The following is a 26,494-nucleotide window of genomic DNA, read 5'->3' as shown; positions in this document are numbered from 1 at the left end:
AGTCCCTGAATACTGAAGCTCAGGACAAGTGCCTGCACAAACACCTGTTTGTCTTTGTCACACGAACGAGTTGACGGCAGAAGGTGGGAGATAAGTATTTTTCATGACGGTGATCATCCACCTACAAAGCGCTAGTACGTATGCTGGAGGTGTGGGGAGAGGAGGGAGAAGGGGCAGAGAATGAGAATTTTGCTCTTGTCTTCCATAAGCGCAACATCTCCGATACTCTTTCCCATTCTGTCTGTATCACTTTTGACCCTAAATTACAGAGAAAAATACATTTTATCTCACGCCAAAATTGAGGGATTTCTATGGCAGCCAGGGTGCACACCAGATTTAAGCATGGGACTTGGAATCCTGACCCAAAAACCTGGACAAAAAAATCACTTAACTTCTTCCAGTCTCGAGTGCCTCATCGTTAAAAAGGGGATCATCATCACCCCTAACTTTAGCTCCAAGACCTAGGACTTGCCAGAGGTGGAAAACAAACAGCGCAGCCGATTTCACAGAGAAGGATGCTGCTGCCGACTCCTCCCACTTCAGGCCCCGCCCCTCGTCTCCTTGGTTACCAAGTTACGCCTCCTCGGTCCTCGTTGCCGGTGGCGGCGGCGTCTTGCGTCACTCGGTGCGTGCCTGGGCGTAAGCCGTGCTATAAATAGAGAGCGCGCAGGCGCGGCTTCCCTTTTTCCGCGACGTGTGAATCCAACATGGCGCCGGTAAGTAAGCCGGGGCGCCGGGAGCCCCGGGGGTGTCCGTGTTTGGCGCGCGCGTGTGTGTGTGCGTGTGCGTGCGTGTGTGTGTGTGTGTGTGTGTGTGTGTGTGTGTGTGTGTGGACGTGTGTCTGGCGCCGAGCGTCGGGGCCTGCCCCGGCCCCTCCGGTCCCCTCCCCCCCCCCGCCCCGCGAGGGCCTGGAGGCGCCGGGCTCGACCCGGCGCTGAGCCGGAAGGGGCCTAGTCCCCTGCCCCCAGCCTCCGGGGGCTCCCGTTAGGGTCTTTACAGAGCCATGTTTATACGCGTTATGATTTAGGTGTCCACGAAATTTATGTACATAAAAAGATGCATTTTTATAAAATTGTAATGGTGTAGCCAACACTTAGACTGCACCTGCTGTGTACCAGTTAACTTATGATGTTCCCAACATGGGGTCGGTGCTATTATCCCCATTTTACCGAGGGGAAAGGGAATAAGCATGTATGTAGCACCGGCTGTGTACAGGCACTCTGCTAGGCTCGTTTTACAAATACCTCATTGGATCCTCACAGCATTCCAGTCCGTTCTTTTATCCCCGTTTTGCAGGTGAGGGAGGGAATAAGCATTTATGTATCACCTACTGTGTACCAGTCTTTGTTCTAAGTTTTTACAGTGATCTCATTTGATGCACTAAGAACTCAGGGAGAGGTAGGTGCTCTTAGGGTCTCCATTTTACAGTTGAGGAAACTGAGGCAGGCAAGTTAAGTGACTTGCCCAGGACGTGTCTGAGGCTGAATTTGAACTCAGGTCCAGTGCTCTGTTTACTGTGCCCACTGTATGAAGTAGCTTTGGAGCTGGAAATGACCTTAGAAGTCAGGTAGTCCAGTTCCCTTCTTTGGTGGATGAAGAGCCGAGGCCCAAGGAGATGGTCAGCTGGCCTTGGGCAGTCGTCTTCCACAGAGATAGGATTTGATGGGTCCTCGGGTCTGACTGAAATTTTTTGGAGAGCTAAGGTCATGTAACGCCTGGGATCTCCACCACAGAGTGCCTCCAAACCAGGTGCTGGGCGGGCCTCCCACGAAATCAATAAACATTTGTTAAACTCCTACTATTGCTAAGCTCTGGGGTGGGAATACAAAAAAGAGGAAAAAGACAGTCCCTGGCCCCTTAGGAACTTATAATCTAATGGGCAATGCAGCATGCCAACAAATAAATGCAAACCATACACAGGATCAATAGGAGATAATTAAGAGGGAGAGCACTAGAGTTAAGAGGGATTGTGAAAGGCATTCTTTAAAAGATGATACTTAGTGGGAACTTGAGATGGGGAGGGAGAGCATTCTCTTTGTCATGTGAATAACAAAGTTTTTGACTTAAGTTCATATTTCTGTAACATGGAAGTTGGTACTACTAGTGTTTCTTGTTTTGTATCTTAAGAGATGCATTTGAACGGTGGAAAAAAGGTTCCACAGTCTCCGTCCCTGGATAACTGCACTTGACCTCTAATGTAAAACATTGAGGTTGAATCCTAAATGCCACAAGCTGTGTTGTAGACCTTGGAATCATCCAGGATGTAAAAGCATGGCCACACCTGCTGTGTGCTAACAACTCAATTTGATTTTGATCCATGTAGTAAGAATTTTTCAGGCGAGATGATCTTGTATAACTAATTTCAGTGACTTGTCCAATCTAAGGGCTGAGCAGGTAATGGCAGTCTTAAGTAATATCACTGAAACCTTTCTGATTAACCATTTTTCTTTTTCCAGGTACTCTAGCATCATGGGACCTTAAAGCCCACCCCTATTTTGTGGCTAACTCTTCAGCTATGATGTTATATACCTCTTAATGTGTGCCAGGCACCAAATCTTGCTAACTGTTGAGAGGCCCTTTAAAGACAAACCCTTTTTTCTTTATTAATGGAATAATAGATGAACCTGCAGTAACTATGGCTTAGTGGGCATGCAGACACTTTTTTTTATTCGGTCAATTTTAAAAAAACCCTTTTCTTGCTAAGTAACTTAACATTTGGGGGAAAACAGCAAGGCTTAGAGAAACCAAGGAGCTGAACACTCCATTTTTGCAGCTGTAGGTGAACTTAGTTTTAGAATTAACCACTTCCTACAAAAATGATAGATAGAGATTTTTTTTTTTAAAGGAATTCTCTAAACTTTTGATGTTTCCCTCAACTTGTTAAGGGGAGACTTTTGCTCTTTTCTCTATGTGTTTAGGGGGGAAAAAAAGGAGAGCATAACTTAATGGAATTCAAAATATTTTTTGGTTCTGGTTACTTGCTAAATCTATGCAAGTAATGTGGAAATATATACTTAAAACAAATCAGGTTTTGTTTTATGAAAGTATGCACAATGGGATATTCTCTGTAATATATTTGGAATTGTTTTTTGGCAAACTTCTGCATATCCTGTGGTTTAAGAATAGTGTATAAGCTAAGGCACATTCCCAGACTAGTATTTTCCTCCATTTTCTTCTACTAGATCATACTGCATTTTGTAGGATAGACTAATTTATTAGAATAACTAATGAAAAATCTGTTCTTTTCTTTTTTTAAGCCAAAAGATAAGAAAGCTAAGAGATCAACTTGGAAGTTTAACCTTGACCTTACTCATCCAGTTGAAGATGGAATCTTTGATTCTGGAAATTTTGTAAGTAACAGTTTATTTACATACATCCTTGGAGGTTTTAAATTTTTAGTGCTAGAATTTAGCTAACCTGTAAATGAGAATATGATTTTAACCTAAGCTGTATTCCTAGGGTTCCTTCCCTAGTGAATATCTAGGGTTACCTTCCCTAGTATTGTATTCTTTCTGTATTTTTCAAAATAGGAGCAATTCTTGAAGGAGAAAGTTAAAGTCAATGGGAAAACTGGGAACCTAGGGAATGTTGTTCATATTGAACGCTTCAAGAATAAGATCACCGTTGTGTCTGAGAAGCAGTTCTCTAAACGGTAAGAACATAACTTTGCTTTTCTTAATTTATCTAACTGACACTGGGGAAAGGTCCTTTAAGCCAACCTGTTGTACTTTGTGCACATTTGGAAGTACCATGGGTGTCATTCCCACCCTTAAAATGGCTTCATAATGGGCAGGGGACAGGAAAAAGCCCTATGCCAACGTTAAGGTTATGGTTTCAAGTATTGACTGACTTTGCCTGGCCCTTTCTAGAGGGAGTAATTTGTCTTTTGATTAATGAATATGTATATATATTTGAATGTTCCAAGTGGGAGTGTAGTGATTCATTCTGCGTTTCTCCAAAGTCACTAGTAATTACAAATCTGGAGATGTTCTCAGGGGCATGCATTATAATGGACCACATCATTATTTTATTTAATTCCATCTGATTTTTAAGATATAAACGGGTTTTTTTTCCTCCCCAAAGATACTTAAAATATCTTACCAAGAAGTATCTTAAGAAGAACAATCTTCGTGATTGGCTTCGTGTGGTTGCATCTGACAAGGAGACTTACGAACTTCGTTATTTCCAGATTAGTCAAGATGAGGAAGGTTCTGAATCTGAAGATTAAATGGGAAGCTGAGCCCCTTCTTAGGGGCTTTGAATTTTAAAAGTATCCAAAAGAATAAAACATTATATACTTTAATTTATTGGCAAATAAAACTTACAACATTAAAAACCTCTTTTGTTGTGCTTAAAGGTCTTAAGATTAAGACCAACACTAATTCCATTTGATTTTTATTTCAGCTCATTGTTATTTACTAAAATTTCTTAGGTAGAACTTTTAGAAGGAGCTTCTTGGGTTGAGGGAAGGAGGGTGCTGAGAAGGTACCTTGTTTTCTCTTTACTTTCTTGAGCAGTAAAACCTGTACAGTTCTTTATGGCAGTTTACATACGTGGTAGGATGGATGTCCTGGAGAAATCAGATGTGGCACTTGAGCTTGGTCCTGAAGAGAGAGCTTTTAAGAGATGGAAGGACTGCATTCCATGGGTGGAGGGGAAGGGAAGCCTGGGTAAAGCTCAGGAGGGAAGAGGAGGGTGTATGTGCGGGATGACCCTCGGGAGGTAGGCAGCTTTACTGAAGTTTTGTGAAGAGTTGTAAAAGAGGTTGGGACCAAACCTATAGCTTGGAATAAACAGGGCAGCTAGCTGGTGAAGTGGATAGAGCACTGGACCTAGAGTCACAAAGACTCATCTTCCCGAGTTCAAATCTGGCCTCAGACATGCTAGCTGTGTGACCCTGAGCAAGTCACTTAACCCTGTTTGCCTCACTTTGCCCATCTGTAAAATGAGCTGGAGAAGGAAATGGCAAACCACTCTAGTATCTTTGCCAAGAAAACCCCAAATGAGGTCGTGAAGAGTCAGGTGCGACTAAAAAAGAACTGAACTGAAAAGATTCTTAGCTGGGAGCTTATGACTTCATTAGGTCTTCATTCCAGTTAATTTGGAAAAAAAAGGACCCCCATTGAATTTTTGAGGCAGAGTCATGTTTTTAAGTACTGTGCAAAAAGGCACCATGAATGCTTGTGTGATTGCAAGTTGACTGTTAAAAGACCGTCATTCTATAAAACTATAGCTGAAATTTTACAGTGTATTTTTTGACATTTAAATTTGTCCAGCACATTATCCTTCCCCCCACCTTTCCCTATTATTTTAGAAGGAATGCCATCCTTGAAGATAAAGGCTAGCAGGAGACCAGAGGCTCTCTGATAAGTAACTCCTACAAGTTGGTCCTGTGTCTATAAGGATAGGTTTGGGGTTTTCTTGGCAGATACTGGAGTGATTTGCCATTTCCTTCTCCAGTTCGTTTTACAGATGAGAAAACTGACACCAACAGTTAGGTTTTGACATGAACAATTAGGTTAAGTAACTTGCCCAGGGTCACACAGCTAGTAGGTATCTGAAGACAGATTGAAACTTGGGGAGATGAGTCTTCTTGACTCCAAGCTGGGCATTTTATCCACTGCACCACGTAGCTGCTCTTAAATTGCATATAGACTCATGCAACTTGTCCACTTTTAATTCTCATCTTTTCATTCATGTGTTTATAAAGTAGAACATGGATGTTTGTTACAAATGGTCATATTTGCTAGTCTCTAAATTAATATGAATTCTATACAGTGAGATAACTAGGAAAGAAAACTACCTTTTGAGTATATCCTTTGAATGAACACGAACACACACACACACAAAACAAGGCAAGCCAACAAAAAAAAATTCAACAATCACTTTCCTAGAGTAAAGAGATTTTTTTTTTCTAAAGTATTTAGAAAACTTTGGGGTTAGGGAGATGAAAATGACACGATCTTAGAAAATGAAATAGAATTAACATTGCCATGTTAGGCTTTTAGGAACTAAAGTCTCAATGGATTCGTTGCCAAGAGGATGTAATTTCAAATTCTGGCGCTCTTACTAGTAACTCATAGTGAACTTCTGAATGTAGAATACTGATGCACACCAGCAGCCTGACCATTTCTTACCCTTATTCTCTTAAGTATACTGTTTATACATTTAATACCTAAAGATGAAGACAGTTGTACATACCAGATGTAAACAGTATTTGGCACTTGAGAAACTTCCAAAGGGAAACAAACATTTTCTAGTTGCATTTGATGTTTAGAAAGTGGCAAAACTTTCAAGTCAAACAATAGGTATTAATCATCGTCATCCAGGCCCTGCTAATGGCTAAGGATAAAGAAAGATGAAAAACAAGATGATGTCTCTGACATCAGAACTCACATTCTAATGGAGGATTCACCATGTAAATTACTATGCATACAAGATATGTTTATTGTTCAGTCGTGACTGGCTCTCATGACCCCATTTGGGGTTTTCTTGGCAGAGATACTGGAGTGGTTTTCCATTTCCTTCTCCAGCTCAATTTGCAGATGAGGAAACTGAGGCAAACAGTGTGTGTCTGAGACTGGATTTCAATTCAGGTTTTCTTGACTCCAGCTTCTATCCTAGGCTACTTCTTTTCTCTCTTCCAGGAAAGCCTTTTCCTTAAGCATTCTCTCTCAAGTTTTCAATCCTTCCCTTCAGTTCACCCTGCCTAAAGATAGGTTCAATCTCCACCCTAAATAAGCTAGACTGTTACTTCAAGCTATCCTTATATCTTTCTTTTCTCTTTCATTAACAAACTTTAAGAAAGAATGTGTTCTCTCAGATGCACATTCCTTGCCTTTTCTGCCTTTGACCTTTGCTATCTGCCTTTTGTCCCTGGAATGTTACTAAAATAACTTTCTTCAAGGTCACTTGTAACTTTTTTTTTAATAACCCAATCCTGTGTCTTTCTCCATCTTCATCCTTCTTCAGCTCTCTGTATGATGTAACATTGTAGACTATCTCTTCAATTAAATAATTTAAAAAAAAATTTTAGATTGCCTCCATTTCTGAATATATCACCATCCCTACCCCCTTTCCAAAGCAAATGGATCTCCTATAACAGAGAATGGGGTTTGGGGAGGGGAAGCAGTTCAGCAAAACCAACCAACATATCAACAGAGTCTGATAAAGGAGACAGTGTTTCACACGTGTACTCCACCACCTCTGCAGAGAAGATAGATTGAACCTCAGTTCTTTCAACTTCCTCAGTCTGTCGCTCTGCTAGCATGCCATTGAGAACCCTATTGTCACTTCTGTGTCTCCATTAGGCCTTGATTTGTATTCAGAACTCCTGGGTCCAAATCCCAGCTCAGCTATTCACTCCCTATGTCATCTCCTTAAATCATTTATTCTCACTGGCCCTCAATTTTCTCTTCTTCAAAATGAGGTTGACCTCATTTTGTTGTTCATCAAATTAATCAATATTCATTACTCAAAAGGTGACCTCCTAGGTCATTGCCAGCTCTAAATGACTATGATTCATATCACTGGTTAATCAAATGTTATTTTTAAAACTTAACCTATTTCAAAGATATTAGTTCTTAAAATTGGTTAACTGAAAGTAAACAATATGATTGAAGGTTACGTAATCTGTAATCAGTTAAAAAAACCATATCCCAATGCAATATGTTTCTTTTTAACTTTTCTGCAAGCTATTTAATACAAGTGTACCGACTATCTTCAGAAATTAATCTGTACTCATAGGGCCTAATTCCATAGATGTTGCCTGGCAAAATCTGCCAAAACATTTTGGTTTGATATTTCCCACCTGATACTTTGAAAAATATTTTGACTCCTTCTTTAACTACTTTGAATGCAGGCAACCTTTTGCTCCTCAAATGAGATTCTGACATTAGATTTTATAGCTTCAATAGATGAAATGCCACAGATTGCATTTGATTTCTTGACAAATAAAATGGTCTTATCGACCCAGCATGGAATCCAAATTGCATTGAGAGAAGGATCCTGGCATGTTGGTATACCTTGTTTTCAGTAAGGCTCATGATCTAGCTGTCTTGGTTTCTCTATCCACAAAATGGAAACACAGATGTATTGTGGAATAAATTCATTGGCCAATCCTAGCTCTTGGCAGCAGAATTTGAGAAGTGCAATTCTTGGGAAGCATTGGAGAGAATTCTCTTTTAAATGTTAGCGCTCTGCCCCATAAGCGCCAAGCAAAGGGTGATTTTGTGTTAGCAATTCAATCTAATAAGCATTGACTAAGCACATGTTAGGTTCTGGTAATACAAAAATAAGTACCACAATGGACTCTGCTCAAGGAGCTTATGTTCTATTACTGATTATGAGATGCAAAAATAAATTAAATAAAAAATTTATGCAAAGCAATTGGGGATGGGGGATGGGGGATGGGGGAAAAGCATTAACCACTAGTGTGGGACGAAGGCAAAAGTCACTCGCTCCCCCAAGTCTCCCTGTATGCCAGTGGAAGCCTGTAGGAAGCTCAGGGAAGGCCTTTTGAAACAGGTAGCCCTTGAGTTTGGGCTTTTTTAGGGAGTCTGGGAGTTAAAAGTAGACATATCTGCCTGGTGACTTAAGGGCACTTTAAGGGTGCTTTTGTAGCGGTCTTTGGCCAGAATTCACTATCCATTTTGGCTATGTCCGTAGGCCAAGGAAAGGAGGGATGGGGTTAATAGTGGTTCTGGAGCTGGGACTTGTGGTAAACCCATTACTACAACCAATGCTATGCATGTGTTTAAAAGATATTGGCAAAATTAGTCACCTAAATAATAATAACAACAGCTGGCATTTTTTTTGAGCACTCTGAGGTTTGTGAAGCACTTCCTGTACATGATATGTGAGATTTACACACATTTACTTCATGCTCCACCATACCCAGATCCTTTGTAATTTTCAACATGTGAAATTTAACTTCAGGATCTGTAAATAAAAGCAAATTTGGTACCATGTTGTTTTGTGTCTTTCAGTCCATAACTTATTTCCTTGTACCTGAAGGGTACAAGGCTGAGCTAGGGGAGGGGCTGTCTGAGTGGAGGAAAGACAATAGGGCTCAGGAATATTGTGGAGGAAGAATTGGCAAGAATTGGCCACCAGTTGGCTATGGGTGTCCAGGCAGTGGAAGAAAGTGAGCAGTCAATCACAACCTTAGCTACCCTGGTGAACCCATGTGCCCTCAGCTTTTCCTTCCATCCTACTTCACTCTAGTGAAATAGCTGTATGATTCTAGATTTCCAAGAGATGAAGGAGCTAAAAAGACCTAAGTTAAATGTTCTAATCACACCCTTAACCTCTCTCCTTTTTCAACACAGTATATTGTCCCTGGACTACATTTTATTTAATCATGATGGGTAGATTTTTTTTTTCCTACATGAATTCTGTGTTTATCAAACTGGGCACTTTTTTTCTTCCTAATTCTTTTGCTAATTCAACAAACACTTATGTCATTCCTGATGATGGGGATCAGTGCTTAAGTGTTCCAAATCATATGTTTTGACAGCATTTCCTCCTCTCCAGGCTCCTTCCTCTGTTTTATACACCCAGTGTTTGTTTTGGAATTTTCCTTTCATTAAAAGTTTCATGGGTTCCAAATAATACAAATTATACTGGATAAAAACTTGAGTCAGTTTCTCATGGCTTAGTTAGAACTTCATTCAGTCTGTCAAGGTTGGTGTGATGCTGGATTCACCTTGACTTTACCAGCTAAAATAATAATACTGATTGCATTGAGCTGACTTTAAAAAGTCAAGTTAGTCACAACCCACCACCAACAAAAAGTCAGATTCAGCCTTTCATTTAATTTTTTAATGCATTATTTATTTATTTTAAACATTCTTTTCCGTTTAAATTGAGTTCCAAGTTCTCTCCCTCCCTCCCTCCAATGCCTTATCTACCCACTGAGAAGGCAAGCAAAATGACACTAATTTTACATGCAAAATCATGCAAAACATTCCCATATTAGCCATTTCACAAAAAATAAAGCAAAAAAAAGTGAGGAAATTATCCTTCAATTTGTGCTCAGAATTCATCCGTTCTGTCTCAAGAGTTAGAGTTTTTTCATCATGACACTTTGGGAATTGTCTTGGATCGTTGTAGTGATCAGAGTAGCGGTCTTTCGCAGTTGATCATCAGTACAACATTGCTGTTACTGTGCTCAGTGACCTCCTGTCTCTTCTCACTTTCCATCAGTTCATATAGGTCTTGGCCATGTATTTTTTCCTGAGGTTTTCAGGAACCACCCCTTGTCATTTCTTATAGCACAATAGTATTCCATCACAATCATATACCACAGCTTGTTTAAGCATTCCTCCAATTGCACATCCCCTCAATTTCCAATTCTTTGCCACTGCAGAAAAAGAGCTGTTATAAATATTTTTATACATATAGGTCCTTTTCCTTTTTCTTTGATCTCTTTGGGATACAGATCCAGTAGTGGCATTGCTTGGGGCAAAGGATATGCACAGTTTGATAGCCCTTTGGATCTGGTTCCAAACTGTTCTCCAGAATATTTGGACCAGTTCACTACTCCACTACCATTAAGTCAATTCTGTTTTTTAAGGTATTATTTTCTTCAGTATTTTTGTGCCTCTTTTACCAAGCTGTTAATTCTCTTTTCATAATTTTCTTGCATCACTCTCATTTCTCTTCCCAATTTTCCTTCTACCACTCTTATAGTTTTCTTTAACTATTCCAAGAACTTTGCTTGGCTTGGGTCCAATTAGTATTTCTCTTTGAGACTTTGCTTATAGCTATTTCCACATTGTTATTTTCTTTTGAGTTCATGTCATGGTCTTCCCTGCCACTGTAGTTGGTTTTTATGGTGAAGTTCCTTTTTTTGTTATTTGCTCATTTTCCTAGCCTACTTCTTGACTTTGAACTTTATGTTAAAGTTAGAATCTGCTTACCCAGGGGTGAGGAGGCACTGTGCCAAGCTTCAGGCTTTTTTACATTGTTGTTTTCAGAACTAGTTCTGGGGTTCTGTAAGTTTTGGCTCCTTCCAAGGTGGTGTGACCTGGGAGAGCTGGGGTCGCTGCTCTCTTGGTCTGTGCTCTGGTCTTTATTCAGGAAGAGCTCCTGCTGTCTTGTAGTCACAAGCAGTAATGCTCCTCCTGGCCCTGGAACTGTGACCAGATTCCCTGCTCCCCCACAGCACAAGCACCAGTTCTCCTCTCTGCCTTCTAACTGTGACCAGGGCCCGTAGTCCTTTGTGACTGACCACAAGTGTTCCTTTCCTCCCTAGGACTGTGACCCAAAATTGCATATGGACAATAGAGTTGCCAGTCAGTGCCAGTTGCCCCCAGTGCCAACAAAGGTCCCCTGTAATTACTTTCTGACGTTGTCTCAACCCCTTACCGTCTCTGAGCTGAGAGTTCCTACACACTGTTGTGGCTGCCTCCAAGTCCCACAACAGGGACTGTGCTTGTGCTGTTGATGGCTGGCTCCTACCACAGACCTCTCCTGCAGATCTTCTGAGTTGTCTCAGGCAGGAAAAATGTCTCACTCTGACCTTTTGTTGGCTCTGCCGCTCCAAAATCTGATTTGAGGAGTGAGAGAAATGATTCTTTCTCTCTTGTATTAATAACTAATTGTTGAATAAAGATCAATGTTTTTCTCCTTTTCTACTCCTCATCCAGAGGTCTACCAGCATGGGGAATCTTTCTCAAAGGCTTATCCAGTAAAAGAAATTCAAAATTTGGGCTAATGGGTGGATTCCCGCTCATTGTATTTACTCAGACAGGTCTGGGGAAATGTGGATTGTCCTTTTGTCAGACAGGTGATATGGAAATTAATAAGTCTCTTTGACTAAGACTTGGGTGATTCAAGTACTCCCAACACCCTCCTTAGAATGAGCCCACATCTTTTTGTAATATTCATTGTCTCATTAATTGTTAACCAATTAGAGTTGATTGCCACTCTCAGGAATGCCTTCTCTTCCAAGCGAGTATAAACTATGAACCCAATGCCATGAAGGGTCTTTGACTTTTGAGAAGGCAACTGACCTCTTTTTATTAATAACCTTATTAATAAAATGATTAAATTACCCAGAACCTATGTTTCTTGAACTTTTTAAGTGCTGCAGGAGTTATTTTCAAATTGTTAGAGGAGAATGTTGGGAGAGTTTAGCTGGGTGACTGCTTGTACTCTGCCATCTTGATTCTCCCCTCCCTTTCATTTAATTTTAAAAAACAGTTATTGGGGGGCGGAGCCAAGATGGCGGCTGGTAAGCACGGACTAGAGTGAGCTCCGTACCCAAGTCCCTCCAAAAACCTATAAAAATGGCTCTGAACCAATTCTAGAACGGCAGAACCCACAGAACAGCAGAGGGAAGCAGGGCTCCAGCCCAGGACAGCCCGGATGGTCTCTGGGTGAGCTCTATTCCACACGGAGCTGGGAGCTGGGAGCTGGGAGCTGGGAACGGAGTGGAGCAGAGCCCAGCCTGAGCGGCGTGGACGATCCAGACCAGAAGCCTGGCGGAGGGGGCCCTAGCGCCCTGAATATGTGAGCTGCGGCAGTTACCAGACCCCTCGACCCACAAACACCAAAGACTGCGGAGAAGGTTAGTGGGAAAAGCTGCGGGAGTGGAAGGAGTTCGCGGTTCGGCTTCCAGCCCCAGGGGCAGCGGAGGTGGGGCAGTTACAGCTGTTGTTACTTCCAGCTCCAGGCCCACCTGGTGGGAGGAATTAAGTGGCGGATCACAGCAGGGGTGCACAGCCTGCCGAAGATCTGAGCCCAGTCTGGACTGGGGGTCCTTGGGGAAGGAGGAGTGCGGCTCTGATAGAGCTGGCACCTCCCCCCCAAACGTAGAACATAGAACTCTGTAATCTACAAGCAGTCATACCCCACTGAAAAACTCAAGGGTCAAGTTAGTTGGTTGGGAACATGGCCAGGACGCGAAAACGCGCCCAGATTCAGTCTCAGACTTTGGATTCTTTCTTTGGTGACAAAGAAGACCAAAACATACAGCCTAAAGAAGACAACAAAGTCATAGAGCCTACAACCAAAGCCTCCAAGAAAAACATGAACTGGCCCCAGACCATAGAAGAACTCAAAAAGGATTTGGAAAAGCAAGTTAGAGAAGTAGAGGAAAAATTGGGAAGAGAAATAAGAAGGATGCGAGAAAACCATGAAAAACAAGTCAATGACTTGCTAAAGGAGACCCAAAAAAATACTGAAAAATACACTGAAGAAAACAACACCTTAAAAAATAGACTAACTCAAATGGCAAAAGAGCTCCAAAAAGCCAATGAGGAGAAGAATTCCTTGAAAGGCAGAATTAGCCAAATGGAAAAGGAGGTCCAAAAGACCACTGAAGAAAATACTACTTTAAAAATGAGATTGGAGCAAGTGGAAGCTAGTGACTTTATGAGAAATCAGGATATTATAAAACAGAACCAGAGGAATGAAAAAATGGAAGACAATGTGAAATATCTCCTTGGAAAAACCACTGACCTGGAAAATAGATCCAGGAGAAATAATTTAAAAATTATTGGACTACCTGAAAGCCATGATCAAAAAAAGAGCCTAGATACCATCTTTCAGGAAATTATCAAGGAGAACTGCCCTGATATTCTAGAGCCACAGGGCAAAATAGAAATTGAAAGAATCCATCGATCGCCTCCGCAAATAGACCCCAAAAAGAAATCTCCTAGGAATATTGTTGCCAAATTCCAGAGCTCCCAGATCAAGGAGAAAATACTGCAAGCAGCCAGAAAGAAACAATTTGAGTATTGTGGAAACCCAATCAGAATAACCCAAGATCTGGCAGCTTCTACATTAAGAGATCGAAGGGCTTGGAATGCGATATTCCGGAGGTCAATGGAGCTAGAATTAAAACCTAGAATCACCTACCCAGCAAAACTGAGTATCATGTTCCAAGGCAAAATATGGACTTTCAATAAAATAGAGGACTTTCAAGCTTTCTCAGTGAAAAGACCAGAACTGAATAGAAAATTTGACTTTCAAACACAAGAATCAAGAGAAGCATGAAAAGGTAATCAAGAAACGGAAATTGCAAGGGACTTACTAAAGTTGAACTGTTTTGTTTACATTCCTACATGGAAAGATGATGAGTATGATTCATGAGACCTCAGTATTAGGGTAGTTGAAGGGAATATGCATGTATATATATATATGCATATATATATATATATATATGTTTAAGTATATATATAAATGAATGTGAATGTATGTATGTATCTATGTGTATATGTATGTATGTGTATATATATATATGTAAAAGAGAGAGAGCAGACACAGGGTGAGTTGAGGATGAAGAGAAGATATCTAAAAGAAATAAAATGAAATTAAGGGATGAGAGAGTAACATACTGAGAGAGGGAGATAGGGAGAGATAGAATGGGGTGGATTATCTCCCATAAAGGTGGCAAGAGGAAGCAGTTCTATGGGAGGAGGGGAGAGGACAGGTGAGGGGGGAATGAGTGAACCTTGCTCTCATCAGATTTGGCCTGAGGGGGAATACCATACATACTCAGCTGGGTATCTTACCCCGCAGGAAAGAAGAGGGAGGAAGATAAAAAAAAAATAAAAGGCGGGGGGATGATGGAGTGGAGGGCAGATGGGGGTGGAGGTAATCAAAGCAAACACTTTGGAAAGGGGACAGGGTCAAGGGAGAAAATTCAATAAAGCGGGATGGGTTGGGAAGGAGCAAAATGTAGTTAGCCTTTCACAACATGAGTATTGTGGAAGGGTTATACATAATAATACATGTGTGGCCTAGGTTGAATTGCTCAACTTCTTAGGGAGGGTGGGTGGGAAGGGAAGAGGGAAGGGAATTTGGAACTCAAAGTTTTAAAATCAGATGTTCAAAAACAAAAAAACTTTTTGTATGCAACTAAAAAATAAGATACACAGGCAATGGGGCGTAGAAATTTATCTTGCCCTACAAGAAAGGAAAGGAAAAGGGGATGAGAGGGGAGGGGGGTGATAGAGGGGAGGGCTGACTGGGGAACAGGGCAACCAGAATATACGCCATCTTGGAGTGGGGGGGGAGGGCAGAAATGGGGAGAAAATTTGTAATTCAAACTGTTGTGAAAATCAATGCTGAAAACCAAATATGTTAAATAAATAAATTGCATTTAAAAAAAAAACAGTTATTAAATACCAGTGAAATAAAAGATCCATAATAGGGGCTGAGTATACAAAGATAAAAACGCATCACTCCCTGCCCTCAAGGACTTTACATTTTACCATGAATATACTACATGTACAATATCATTTCTTGCTCAGTAAATGAATCCACTTAATCTTGGCATTTTAGAACTGGATGAAATCAGCTAAGGCAGACTCCTCATTCTGAAGATGAGGTAACTGAGGTATGAAGGCAAGATGGAACAGTGGTGAGTGGTAGCTGGTTGCCATGAAGCAGAGCTATGAGAACTATTTCATCAACTACACAATTCTAGGAGCATCAGTTGAATGAGTCTAATTCTTCCTCTGTATATGATGGACTCAAGTTCCTAGCATCCTCTCTGGATGCTCTCCATTTTATCAAAACCGTTCTTAAACATATGGTTTTTGCCTGGTCTGTAGGTAGAGAAGATACTATATGAGAATTTAACCAGTGGGATCCAGAACTCAGCTCATCATTTATGGGGCTAATGAAAACGAACAACTGAATATACCCTTGTGTTTGTTCTTTGGGCAGGATGGAAGGCAATTTTTTAAGCCTCATAAGGTCACTGTATAGTCTAAACCTTCACCTTCTCTACGTGTAAGCTGGAAGATGAACTCTTCCAGGGTAGTAACTGTGTCTTAGCTAAACCTTGTATCTTCCTAGTTCTCTGCATATCCTGTCAAGAATCAGTGATTTCCTTGGCTTGGAAAGCCTCCCCTACGCAGAGACATAGATAGAGCTATCTGAAGGTCAAAGATATGAGAAGGCTTGCCCATGGTCATGTAGCAAAAACCAGCGTAGCAATTGTAACAGAGCGACAGGGGAATGGATCCACAAGATGTTTCAAAGGAAGGAATGATAGGACTTGGTAACTAAACTAGACTAAAGAGAGAAAATGAAGGCAAGAGAAGCTTTAGGAATGACCACATCCTGGTTTTAAAGCTGGGGAATTGGCAGAAATGGGGAAGTTAGGAAAGGAGGTGATTTGGGGTGGGGAATATTAGGGTTTATGAAGCACCTCACAAACATCTCATTTGTGCTTCACAACAACTCTGTGACATAGGTTTTTACTTCAATGATCTATAATTTCATCTGCATATTCCATTCACCACACATTGTGACCCCTTTACAAATGAAGAGCGAGCTTTTGAGAGTTGCTGTGCTTGAAAAATTCACCCCCTTGCAATGAGCTGGCAATGAGCCTCTCTCTCTTTCAACTGGACCAGGCTGGCACTCAGAATAATAGCAGGTCTATAACTGGACCTGTCAGAATTCATGCTTCACTGGCATAACCCTCCAATCCAATCCAACAAGCATTTTTAAAGCACCTACTAGGTACAAAGCAAGAGGCATGGCATGGCAGAATAAAGAGGAGACCTTCTTCTGTCTTGGATACAAACAAGATGTGTGACTCTGGACAAGTCACTAATTTTTCAGTGCCTCCCTCACTTCCCCCTCAGCAACTCTCCAAAGATATAAATTACCAGGAAGGTACTAACCTGCATTGGGAGAGGGAGTGTCCTTATCTGGGAGTTTTCTCAACTCATGATGTCAGAGGTACAGTTTCTATTCCTATTCTTCTGTGTGTGTGTGTGTGTGTGTGTGTGTGCATGTATATATGTATGTATGTATGTATACACATAAGGTGCTTAGGATAAAAAAACAAAATTAAAATAGCCCTGGTTCTCATGAAGAAACATTCTAACTGGAAGTTGGGGGCAGGGTGGGAGGATGCAGGATACTGTGTGTAACCTGCTAAGTGTATATGTTATTATTGGGGAAGAAAAGAATATTAACTAGGGGGATCAGGAAAGGCTTCCTATAGAAGGCTGAGCTTTGAAGGCAGTTAGGTATTCTAAGAGGTGAGGAAGTTTGAGAACTGAGGTCATAATGAAGACCAGAGGGGACTTTAGCAGAGTATGACACTAACGTGTCATTATCCTTTTTTATCCACTTTACAAATGATGGAACTGAGATTGAGAAAGATTAGGTGACCTGCCAATGGTCAACAATCAATAAACATTTCTTCGGTAGTATCTATGTGCTACGTACTGTGTTAGATACTGGGGGGTCCAATGATTTGAAAATGAAGCCATCTCTACTCATGATGAACTAGTAACTGTTAGAAGCAGGGTCTGAAGCCAGGGGCCTTTCTGCTATCCCACACTGTGCACAGAAAGCTATTGATCCGAGTTTTAGACATGCTTGAATCAGAAGAGCCCTCCTTATCTGGCATATCTTTCTACAGTAAAGCACCATCGTTTTCAACAGAGAATTAAAATACAGATGGGCTTACCCATTGTAAGAGGTGTGTTTAATGAAAATCAGGAGACTTTTAATGCTGATTTCCAGCTGGGATGGGGACAAAGTTTTTAGTGAAACCCTAATTGGTACCTTCATTCACCCAAGTCTGTGAAACTCTTAGTCACTGGACAATGAACACACACATACAAACATACACATACACACATACAATATGCATGCACACATATGCATACACAGACATATACACATCTATCCTGCCATGTTTTTTCCCATCGTGGCATTGTCTGTCATTTGACTGACTTTCCAGTAGGTGGCACCAGACTCTTTAGATTGCTAATGGCTTTGAAGAGCCTGGCATTGAAGTCCTGAGGACCTAGTTCTAGTAACCGCCCAGAGAAGCTCCCCGAGGCTGCATCTATAGACAGGTTTACATGCAACTCCATTGTCACCAGTGTCTGTTAAGTGCCTTGACTTAAGTCAATCTGGTCCCACCAGTGTGAGGAGGACTAGCCGGCTATACTTTTCTAGTAACAAAGTGTCGCTTCAATGAATTTTGGTGTTGTATCTTTATGCCAGAACCATAGCTGTGGATACAATTTCCATTGAGATTCCTCCGGTTGCCCATTAATTAGGAAACTGAACAAATTGTAGTCTATGAGAGTAATGGCCCGCGGTTGTGCCCTACGAAATGATGAAGACAACGGTTTCAGAGAAACTGAGGCAGACTTGTAGGAAATGACACAGAGGGAAGTGAGCAGAACCAGGAGAACAATTTCTATAATAACAATAGTATTGTGAAGACAAACCGCCTTTGAAAGATTTAAGAAGTCTGATGTACTTAATGACCAACTAGGGATTCTAGAGTATTCTTGATGAAACATGCCTCTCACCTCCTGAAAGAAAGGAGAGGGGTCAAGGTACAGAATGTGACACATTTTTTGGACACGGCCAGTGAGGGAATGTTTTGCTTTACTTTGTATATTTATTACAAGATTTTTTTCCCTCCAATTTTTTTGTTGTTTGGAGTGGTGAGAGGGTAAGGAGAGAAAATTGATTTTTTTTAAATCAAAATTAAAAATTTTAATATTAAAAATTTAAAAATTATGTTAATGCAAAAATATTCTTCTAGAATAGGTAATTCAATTCAATCCAATATGACAAAGATTTATTCAGTGCCTGCTATATGTCAGGGATTGTGCTGGGACAGAAAACCAAAACCAAATAGACCCTATCCTCAGTGAGTTTACATTCTCTTATGGTGGAACAATTTGTACACAAATAAGTAATTCATAGGTTATTTACAGATCAGTAAATACCACATATACACACATTATAAGATATGGGCGGCCAGGCAGCACAGTGGGTGAGAGAGCTGAACCTGGGGTTGAGAAAATCTGTGTTCCAGACAACCCTAGGCAAGTCACTTAACCTCTGTTTGTCTCAGGTTCCTCATCTATAAAAAGGGGGTAATAATAGCACCTACTTTACAGGGATATTTTGAGGATCAAATTAGATAACATATGTATAGAACTTTGTAAACCATAAAGCAGTATGCATTAGCTATTATGTGTTTGTGTTTATAGCTATGTGTATGAAGCAACAATCCCATAGAAACAAATAAATACCACGTTATATTAAATGTATACTGAGAGAAATAAATATTGTGAGTAAACATCTATGGCCCTAAGAGCTGGGGCACTCCCTCACACTAAGGGGCCCTAATGGTGGCACTTTATGTGCTCTATGGAATCACTCCTGAAGACCCATTCTCCAAACGTACTCCACAAGATATAACTGGGGGAACCAGAAAAGGCCTCTGGTAGGGAGGAGGTAGCCCTTGAGAGGTAGATCCTTGAGAGGTACTAGAGATTCCAAGATGAGGGAGGAGGGGGAACATTCCAGATACAAGAAATAGGCTATACAAAGACATGGAGGTGGGATATACAATGAAAGAGCAATGACGGAGATGAAAGACAGGAGGAGCTACATAAATTAACTTTATGTAACACTGTGAGGAAACTGACTCAGCTCCGCTGATAATTGAATACAAGATGGCTTGTCTTGTTTATGTTAGGAAAGAATCCCATCACTTTTTGCAGACAAAATAGATGTTAAAGAAAGAAGCAACAGGGTGCATGAACTATAGGGTTATTCTGCCTCTAAGCAGAACTGCATTTGGATTTAAACCAGAAAGATCATTATCTATTCATTTCCATTTTTAAAGAAACAAACAAAAGATCACCAATCCACCCTTGGCAACGTATTTATTCCAGGGTCTCATAACCCTCATGAACAAGGAAATTCTTTCTAATTTGTTTTAAATATCTTTTATTTTAGTTGGTTCACTCATTTTTACTGCAGCTACGAGACATTTTTTCCACTTGGAGCAAAATGTTGAGGGGTGTGGGGGGGGCGGGGTACAGAGGACAAGCTGATCATGGTGCAGTAAAAGTGGGACAAGGGGTGGGGTCTGGCCTTTCCTAAGCGAGAGGGGGAAGAGGACTAAGGAGAGGGGTGCTACCTTAAGCGGCCTTGGGCATGATGGCTATGCTTCATGGCACCATGGACCTGTTGGGACCGCAAGGAGGAGCACAGGCTCAGGATTGTTAGTGATTGCTGTAAGAAGGGAGTACATGTTCCGTTGAGGTAGGAAGTGTGTGCCCACTGCCCAGCTTTCCAGTACCCGGGGGACAAGTCCTGTTTGCTCTACGGTGCTGGCTCTGATTCTTACCCTACTTTTCAATGAAAAATATAAGGCAGCTCTGCTGCCATCGAACCTTTTCATTTTTAAATCTGCTATTGAATTCCTCTTCTTTCTATTTTTCCAAGCTAAAGCACCCCCATTGCCATGCTCTGGGTCTTTCTAGGGCACAAAGTAATCGTAAGTCTTCTTCTTAACAGGTATTGTAACATTTGCCAAATGCATTTATCATAAGCTCCTCCTACATAGTGTCATCTTTTCCTAGGCCTTAGGTATGACTTTGATCTTCTCGAGGCAGACAAGAAACTTTGGGGGCAGGATGAAGAATGCCAAAGAGCCCAAACACCAGCAGAGCACATTGAAGCCTGTAGAAAGTGGAGCATCAGGGACCAAGAGACCACTTCAGGTGAGGCGCCTTGCTTGAATCTCAAGGAGCCTAATTTTTCATGTACTGTATAGATGTAACATGTGTCTAAATACATAAACGTAAAAGAGTTTAAGGAAAAAGGCAGCACAAAGAACTGGGAGGATCAGCAAAGGCTTCACAAAGGAAGTGGCCCCGGAGTAGAGTTTTGAGACAGTAAGGATTCTGAGAGGTGGAACTGAGGAGAGAGAGTATTCCAGGCATGGTGGACAATCTATGCAAGGATTAGAGGTGGGAGATGGGAAGGGGAAAGAGGCTGCTTCAGGGAGTTTGTGTAATGAATCTGGAAAGGGAGGCTGGATGGAGCAAGATTGGAAAGGCTGTTGAAAGCCTACTTTATCCCAAGGGCAATAGGGAGCCACTTTAAACTCTTAGACAAAGGAACGACAGGATTAGACATTTAAGTGTTTTAGGGAGAGTATTTTGGTAACTATGAGGATAGGAAATGGGTTGTAGAGAAAATAAACCAGAAACTGGAAGACCAAAGAGGAGGCTATTACTTCAGTCCAGGTGAGAGTCCACGAGGACTTGAACTAGGACCTGGTGTTTATGAAGTAAAGAGAATAGAATATAGCTTAAAAAAAGTTGTAGGGGCAGCTAGGTGGCACAGTGAGTAGAGCACCGGCCCCAGAGTCAGGAGGACCTAAGTTCAAATTCGGCCTCAGACACTTGTTACACTTACTAGCTGTGTGACCTTGGCCAAGTCACTTGACCCCAATTGCCCTGCCTTCCTCCCTCCAAAAAAAAAAAAAAAGAAGTTGTAGAGGTAGAGTCAATAGGATTTGGTAACTGATTGAACGGGGAAGTGGGGTGAAGGAGAGCATAGAGTCAGGGACTATTCCAAAAGGACCTTAGGTGGCTGGAAGGATGGTGGTGCTCTCAACAGCAATAGAGGAACTTGGAGGAGAGGCAGATTTGGAAGTGGGAGGAGGTATTGAGTTGGAATTTGAGATACAGGATTGGATAATCAAGTGGGACTGTCTAACAAAGAATCTGGACTAGAGTTCAGGAAGGAACTTGGTATTGGTGATACATCTCAATTATGTGCTTGGAGATGATAATGTCAGTCAGTCAGTCAGTCAACAAACATTCAGTAAGTGCTTACTACGTGCCAGGTACTGTGCTGAGCAATGGGACCACAAGTACAAGCAGAAGGAAAGGTAGCCCCTTCCTTTAAGATAACACATGAAAGTAACTAGGGCTGGGTTGAGGAAGAAGGTAGAGAAAGTCTGTGGAGATGAGTCAGCAGTACAGCTTAGAGAGGGATAAACATGTGTGCATACATACATACATGTATGTGTACATATGCATACACACATAGACACACACATGCACACATGCACAGGGTCCCAAAAGTCTTAGTGCAATCAAAAGCTTTCATGGTTTAAAATTTCACTAAGACCTTCAGAACACTCTATACTCTATTCAGAACACTGTACATATACATACACACAAGCAGGTATATATTGTGTGTATATATATATATATACATATATATATACACATATGTGGAATCCTAGGTCTGGTAAATACATATTAAATATCAAATAATATACATGATTATATATTTACCATTATATACTTGGAATATATGTATACATATACTATACCAATAAAATCCTAGATCTGGTAAATATATTTTTATAATATACTTGTATGCGGTTATCCCTTCCACATCTTGGGGGCAGGAGGTAGGGGTGCAGCACCCCCATGATTTGGAAAATCCGCATAAAATGTAGCCTCTGTGTATTATGCTGGCTTTCATGTTCTTTTCTCAAACTTTAACTTTTTGCTTAGTTTGACTTTAAAAAAGAAATTGTGTATATTTATGGCATTAAAAGATAAAATATGTTGATATTATACAATACTATATATATTTTTATGCATTTCTGAGTTTCTAAATTTTTTCTCTGTCATCTGCAGGCCTCCATGTGTCATCTGCAGCTTCCACAAAACTCCCCCAAAATTCCCATTTAATTTCTTATGCCAACAAGTGATATATCAAAACCACAATGGGGAAAGTCACAATGTGGAAGGGATAACTGTACACTATATCTATATATTGACTAGATCTAGGATTTCATTGGTATGGGAAAATCCCTGTGAGGAACTGACCTTAACCAAAGCAGAACTGGCCCCTGCTCTACACTCTCAGATTTTTATACTATTTTAAAACTCATAATCTGTGGTGGTGGAGGGAAGTATCCACACCAGGGATAGTTTTTGAGTCCCAGACCCCTTTGGTAAAGCCTGGGGGCCCTGAGAGATTAAGTGATTCACCCAGGGTCATAGAACTAAGATGAGGGAAGACTTGAACCTGCATCTTCTTGATTCTTGAGACTAGCTTCCTATCTACCATACCTCACCATTTTCCTTCAATACTCTATGTATTTACTGGACATTATTTAATGAGGCAGTGAGTACTGTCTTTCCTGTCCTTCATGAGTTCCTGAAAATCATGAAGTGTTCTTTGATATCTTCATGTAATTTTGACAATACCCTAGGATTGAGGTGTTTGCGCCTGTAGATTGGAACAACTGACTTATGTTTAGCTTCCTCGTCCTAAGTCTCACCTTGGCATGGAGAAAGCCTTGAGCTCTCTTAAGGGCTCCATCAGTTGGAAAGACTTCAAAGACAAACCAAGTAACAGATTGTACATCTGGTTCCCAAGATCCAGCGCAGCTAAATACAAGGTTCATTACCAATTGGCTGTAGGGTCATATGTTTTTGGCCACAAAAAGTTTCCAAAGACCATCTACAGGAGTTATTCACCTTTTTGTGTGTCCTGGACAGCTTCATCAGACTGGCAGAGGCTATGGACCCCTTCTCAAAATTACATTTTTGAATGCATTAAATACGAAACATAGGGTTTCAAAGGCAACAAATTATATTGAACTATGGTCATCAGAATACTTTAAAAAACCAAGCCCATGGCCCTCAGCTTAAGGACCCCTAATAGTATCACTTCTAAAACTATAGAAAGCTTGTTCTCTGCATGGGTAGAGGGACTGTGCGCACTGAATTAATCAATCCTATTTCTTTGAAGCCTTGAAGTGAGTTAGTTATTACTTAGCTCATCTTTCCTTATTTACAATGTTTACTGCTGTACTGTTCCTAGATTTCCAATTCCATTTTGTCAGTTTGCTTGTTTATTCATTTATGTTTTATATCCCAAATACTCCACCTACTTTCATAAAAGATTTGAAGCAGCTTCTGTTCCAGCTTGGATATGCCAAGTGATGCTTTTTATGGAGACAGAAAGAAAGGGATTACATCTTTGCATTTCTATTGTCTCAAAAGAGGGAAAATGGTTCTCTTTATCTTTCCATAATGTACATTCTCTTTGAAGCATGTTGGTTTTCATGATCTTCCTGAATCTCTTTTGAAATTTGCATTTCTGATCCTGTGCAGCCTGTCTTCCTTTTACCCTGAGAAGTAAGAGGGAACTGATTATCTTGTAACTCTCATTTCTCACCTGAAGTATGTGAATCCCTCATTGGTGTGAGTTTATCAAGGGAAACAGAGGGACTATTTGGTAAATAATCATAAGGCCCTGCTGGGCCATCGCCGGTCATCATGATCTGTCTTGTCACTGGACTCAGATGACTCTGGAGGAGAGAGTGAGGCTGATGACTTTGCACAGCTCAGCTTCACTCAAATGCAGTTCTCTTGCCAGTCATGCCATCGCTTTCCTGATGTCATTGGTCCTCTTTGAGAATGAAGGGCGAACAACAACAATCATCAAGTCCTATTGAAATTAATTGATTCCTTCATTTTATTTCTTATGTGCACGTGCATAGTAAACTCTAGAATTTATTCTCTTTCACATGGGAGAGTCTGAGAAGGTTTACAAGTTAGCAATGGTGGTACCCGTCTCCCCACCAAAAAGAGGGGCATTGAAACGTTTTTAATTGCACAACAAAAAATAGAAGGATACACAAATAGAATAATTTAAAAAGTAACGTATTTATTTATTTTTTAAAAGGATGTTTTATTTATTTAAAAAATAGTAAGCTGCATTAGAGGCAGACTTTTTTTTTTTACAGAATTTTCTTTTTATGTTCTACTGGATGTAAAGAAATGTTCTTTTATTTTAAATGTTTGACTTAAGGATTTTTAAATAGGATACAAAAAGGAAAGCCAAGGGTTAAGCCAAGGTTCCCCAGAATGGGAATCCTTAATCCATGCTGTCCTTTATGAAATTAGGTTTCAGATATTGATGTAGGTATTATCCTAGGATCACTTAAACTTTGTGGAATTATAGTAGGAAAAGTTGTGAAACACTTAACCCTAGATTCTGTTGTTTGACCTAAAACCTTTAGAAATGGAGAGAATGAATAAAATATGTAAAAGCTATGGCTTCTCTGAGAGTAAATAAAGAGACCTTAGACTCATGGTTAGATGCCTTCATTCACTAGACCCCGCCCCCAACCCTTTTCAAACCCTTTTTGTGAGTTCTCTTCCCCATAAGCTCCCTGAAGGCAGGAATTGACTTTCTTTTTGCTTGTATTTATATTCCCAGCACTTAGTACAGTGTCTGGTACACAATAAGTGCTTAATAAATGCTTGCTGCCTCGAAATGGTTATCCATATACATCCAGAGTAGTAGGTGGACAAATAATCCTTAAACAGTTTTGATTTGACTTTGCCACACATTCAACTGAATATTGTTTTTCAAGGCAGATTTGCCCTCCTCATTAGGATTCATTAAGGTAAAGATGATTTCCATTTCCCGACTTGGAAGCAGCTTCTCTGAAGCGGGAGGTAAGCCTGGGGTGTGCTAGGTGGCCAAAGGCAGCTGGTCTAGACCAACTGGAGAGCACCCAGAAGAGGGTTATGATGATGAGAGGGGGAATGGCCTGAAGAGGATGCCGTATGAAGATCAGCTAAAGGGCCTGGGGATGCTTAGCCCAGGCAATAGTCCACTTAGGTGAGGTGTGCTGGCTGCCTTCAAATCTCTTGAAGAGCTGTCATGGCAAGAGGAATTAGACTCACCTGGCTTGGCCCCAGAGAACCAAGAGTAATGGGAGAAAGACACAGAAGAGAAAGATTTAGGCTTGATGTGAGGAAAGACTTTCTGCCAATGAGAGATAGCCACGACTAGAATGGGCTGTTGAAGAAGCGCTGGTCTGGCTCCACATCCCTGGAGGGTTTCCCTTTGAAGTTACATGTCCACTTGTTGGGTATTCTGTAGAAGGGATTTTTGTTTAGGCACAGGCTGGACTAGATGACCTCTGACATCCCTTTCTACTCAGATTTTCATGGCAATGCTATTCATTTAATTTTGAAACTGCCCCAATATCCTCAGAGGGGATAACCTTGGAGTGGATGATGGAGATTTGACTTGGTCATGAACAGTTTTAATTGCCACACAAGGGATGCAAGGACACTACAACATCACTTTGCTCTGCATCATGGATGCTATATGCAATCTCAGATCCTTCTTTGAATCTTCCCTTCTTAGGAGCCTATTTTTCCACTGGTGGCAGCTGGGGTAAAGGAGGCAAGCTCTTTACCCACTATGACAGGGCATTCCTTGTTTAATGATGCATTTATGAAGAAAAATATGCCTAATTTAAAACTTGGCACTCTCCTTGCTTGACATCTGGGAGGACTGGGCATTAAGGCAGTTCCAAATGCATTCACTTTCTCAACATTCTTTAGGGGCTGGCTCTCTCCAGAGTCACTCAGTGCCAAGGATAACATCTGGATCAGCAATTTCTCATAAATCATTGGAACATGGAACATGAAACAAGAAGAAGAAGAAACCAGGAATTCAATAATAAATATGACAAGGTGCACAAACAAGAGAATTGAAACCAGATGAAAAGGAGCCTGTATTTCAGTACAGAAGGTCAAAGAATGCTTTCTCCACTTGGAAAACAACTTCCCCACTAAGCCTTTGGATAATCCTTCTGATTGTACTCTTTCCTGAGCCAACAATATGCACTCCT

At 40.9% G+C, this 26,494-nt stretch overlaps 1 protein-coding gene across 1 annotated transcript; it reads left to right on the top strand.

Annotated features, from left to right (window-relative positions):
- The first annotated feature begins 683 nt into the window (after positions 1 to 683).
- RPL22L1 (ribosomal protein L22 like 1) lies at positions 684 to 4,340 on the top strand. Its single transcript, XM_036753234.1, has 4 exons — positions 684 to 716; positions 3,258 to 3,350; positions 3,531 to 3,652; positions 4,084 to 4,340. The coding sequence occupies exons 1-4, from the start codon at positions 708 to 710 to the stop codon at positions 4,226 to 4,228; spliced, it is 369 nt and encodes a 122-aa protein (XP_036609129.1). The 5' UTR covers positions 684 to 707; the 3' UTR covers positions 4,229 to 4,340.
- The last annotated feature ends 22,154 nt before the right edge of the window (positions 4,341 to 26,494 follow it).

Source organism: Trichosurus vulpecula, chromosome 4 (genome assembly GCF_011100635.1).
Source record: "Trichosurus vulpecula isolate mTriVul1 chromosome 4, mTriVul1.pri, whole genome shotgun sequence".
NCBI lineage: Eukaryota > Metazoa > Chordata > Mammalia > Diprotodontia > Phalangeridae > Trichosurus > Trichosurus vulpecula.
This window is presented reverse-complemented; position numbering and strand designations above follow the sequence as displayed.

Excerpts from the sequence above, each read along its gene's own strand:
- RPL22L1 (XM_036753234.1), top strand. Across the intron at positions 3,351-3,530 it reads TCTTTGATTCTGGAAATTTT|GAGCAATTCTTGAAGGAGAA; the intron begins GTAAGTAACAGT and ends TTTTCAAAATAG. Across the intron at positions 3,653-4,083 it reads GAGAAGCAGTTCTCTAAACG|ATACTTAAAATATCTTACCA; the intron begins GTAAGAACATAA and ends TCCTCCCCAAAG.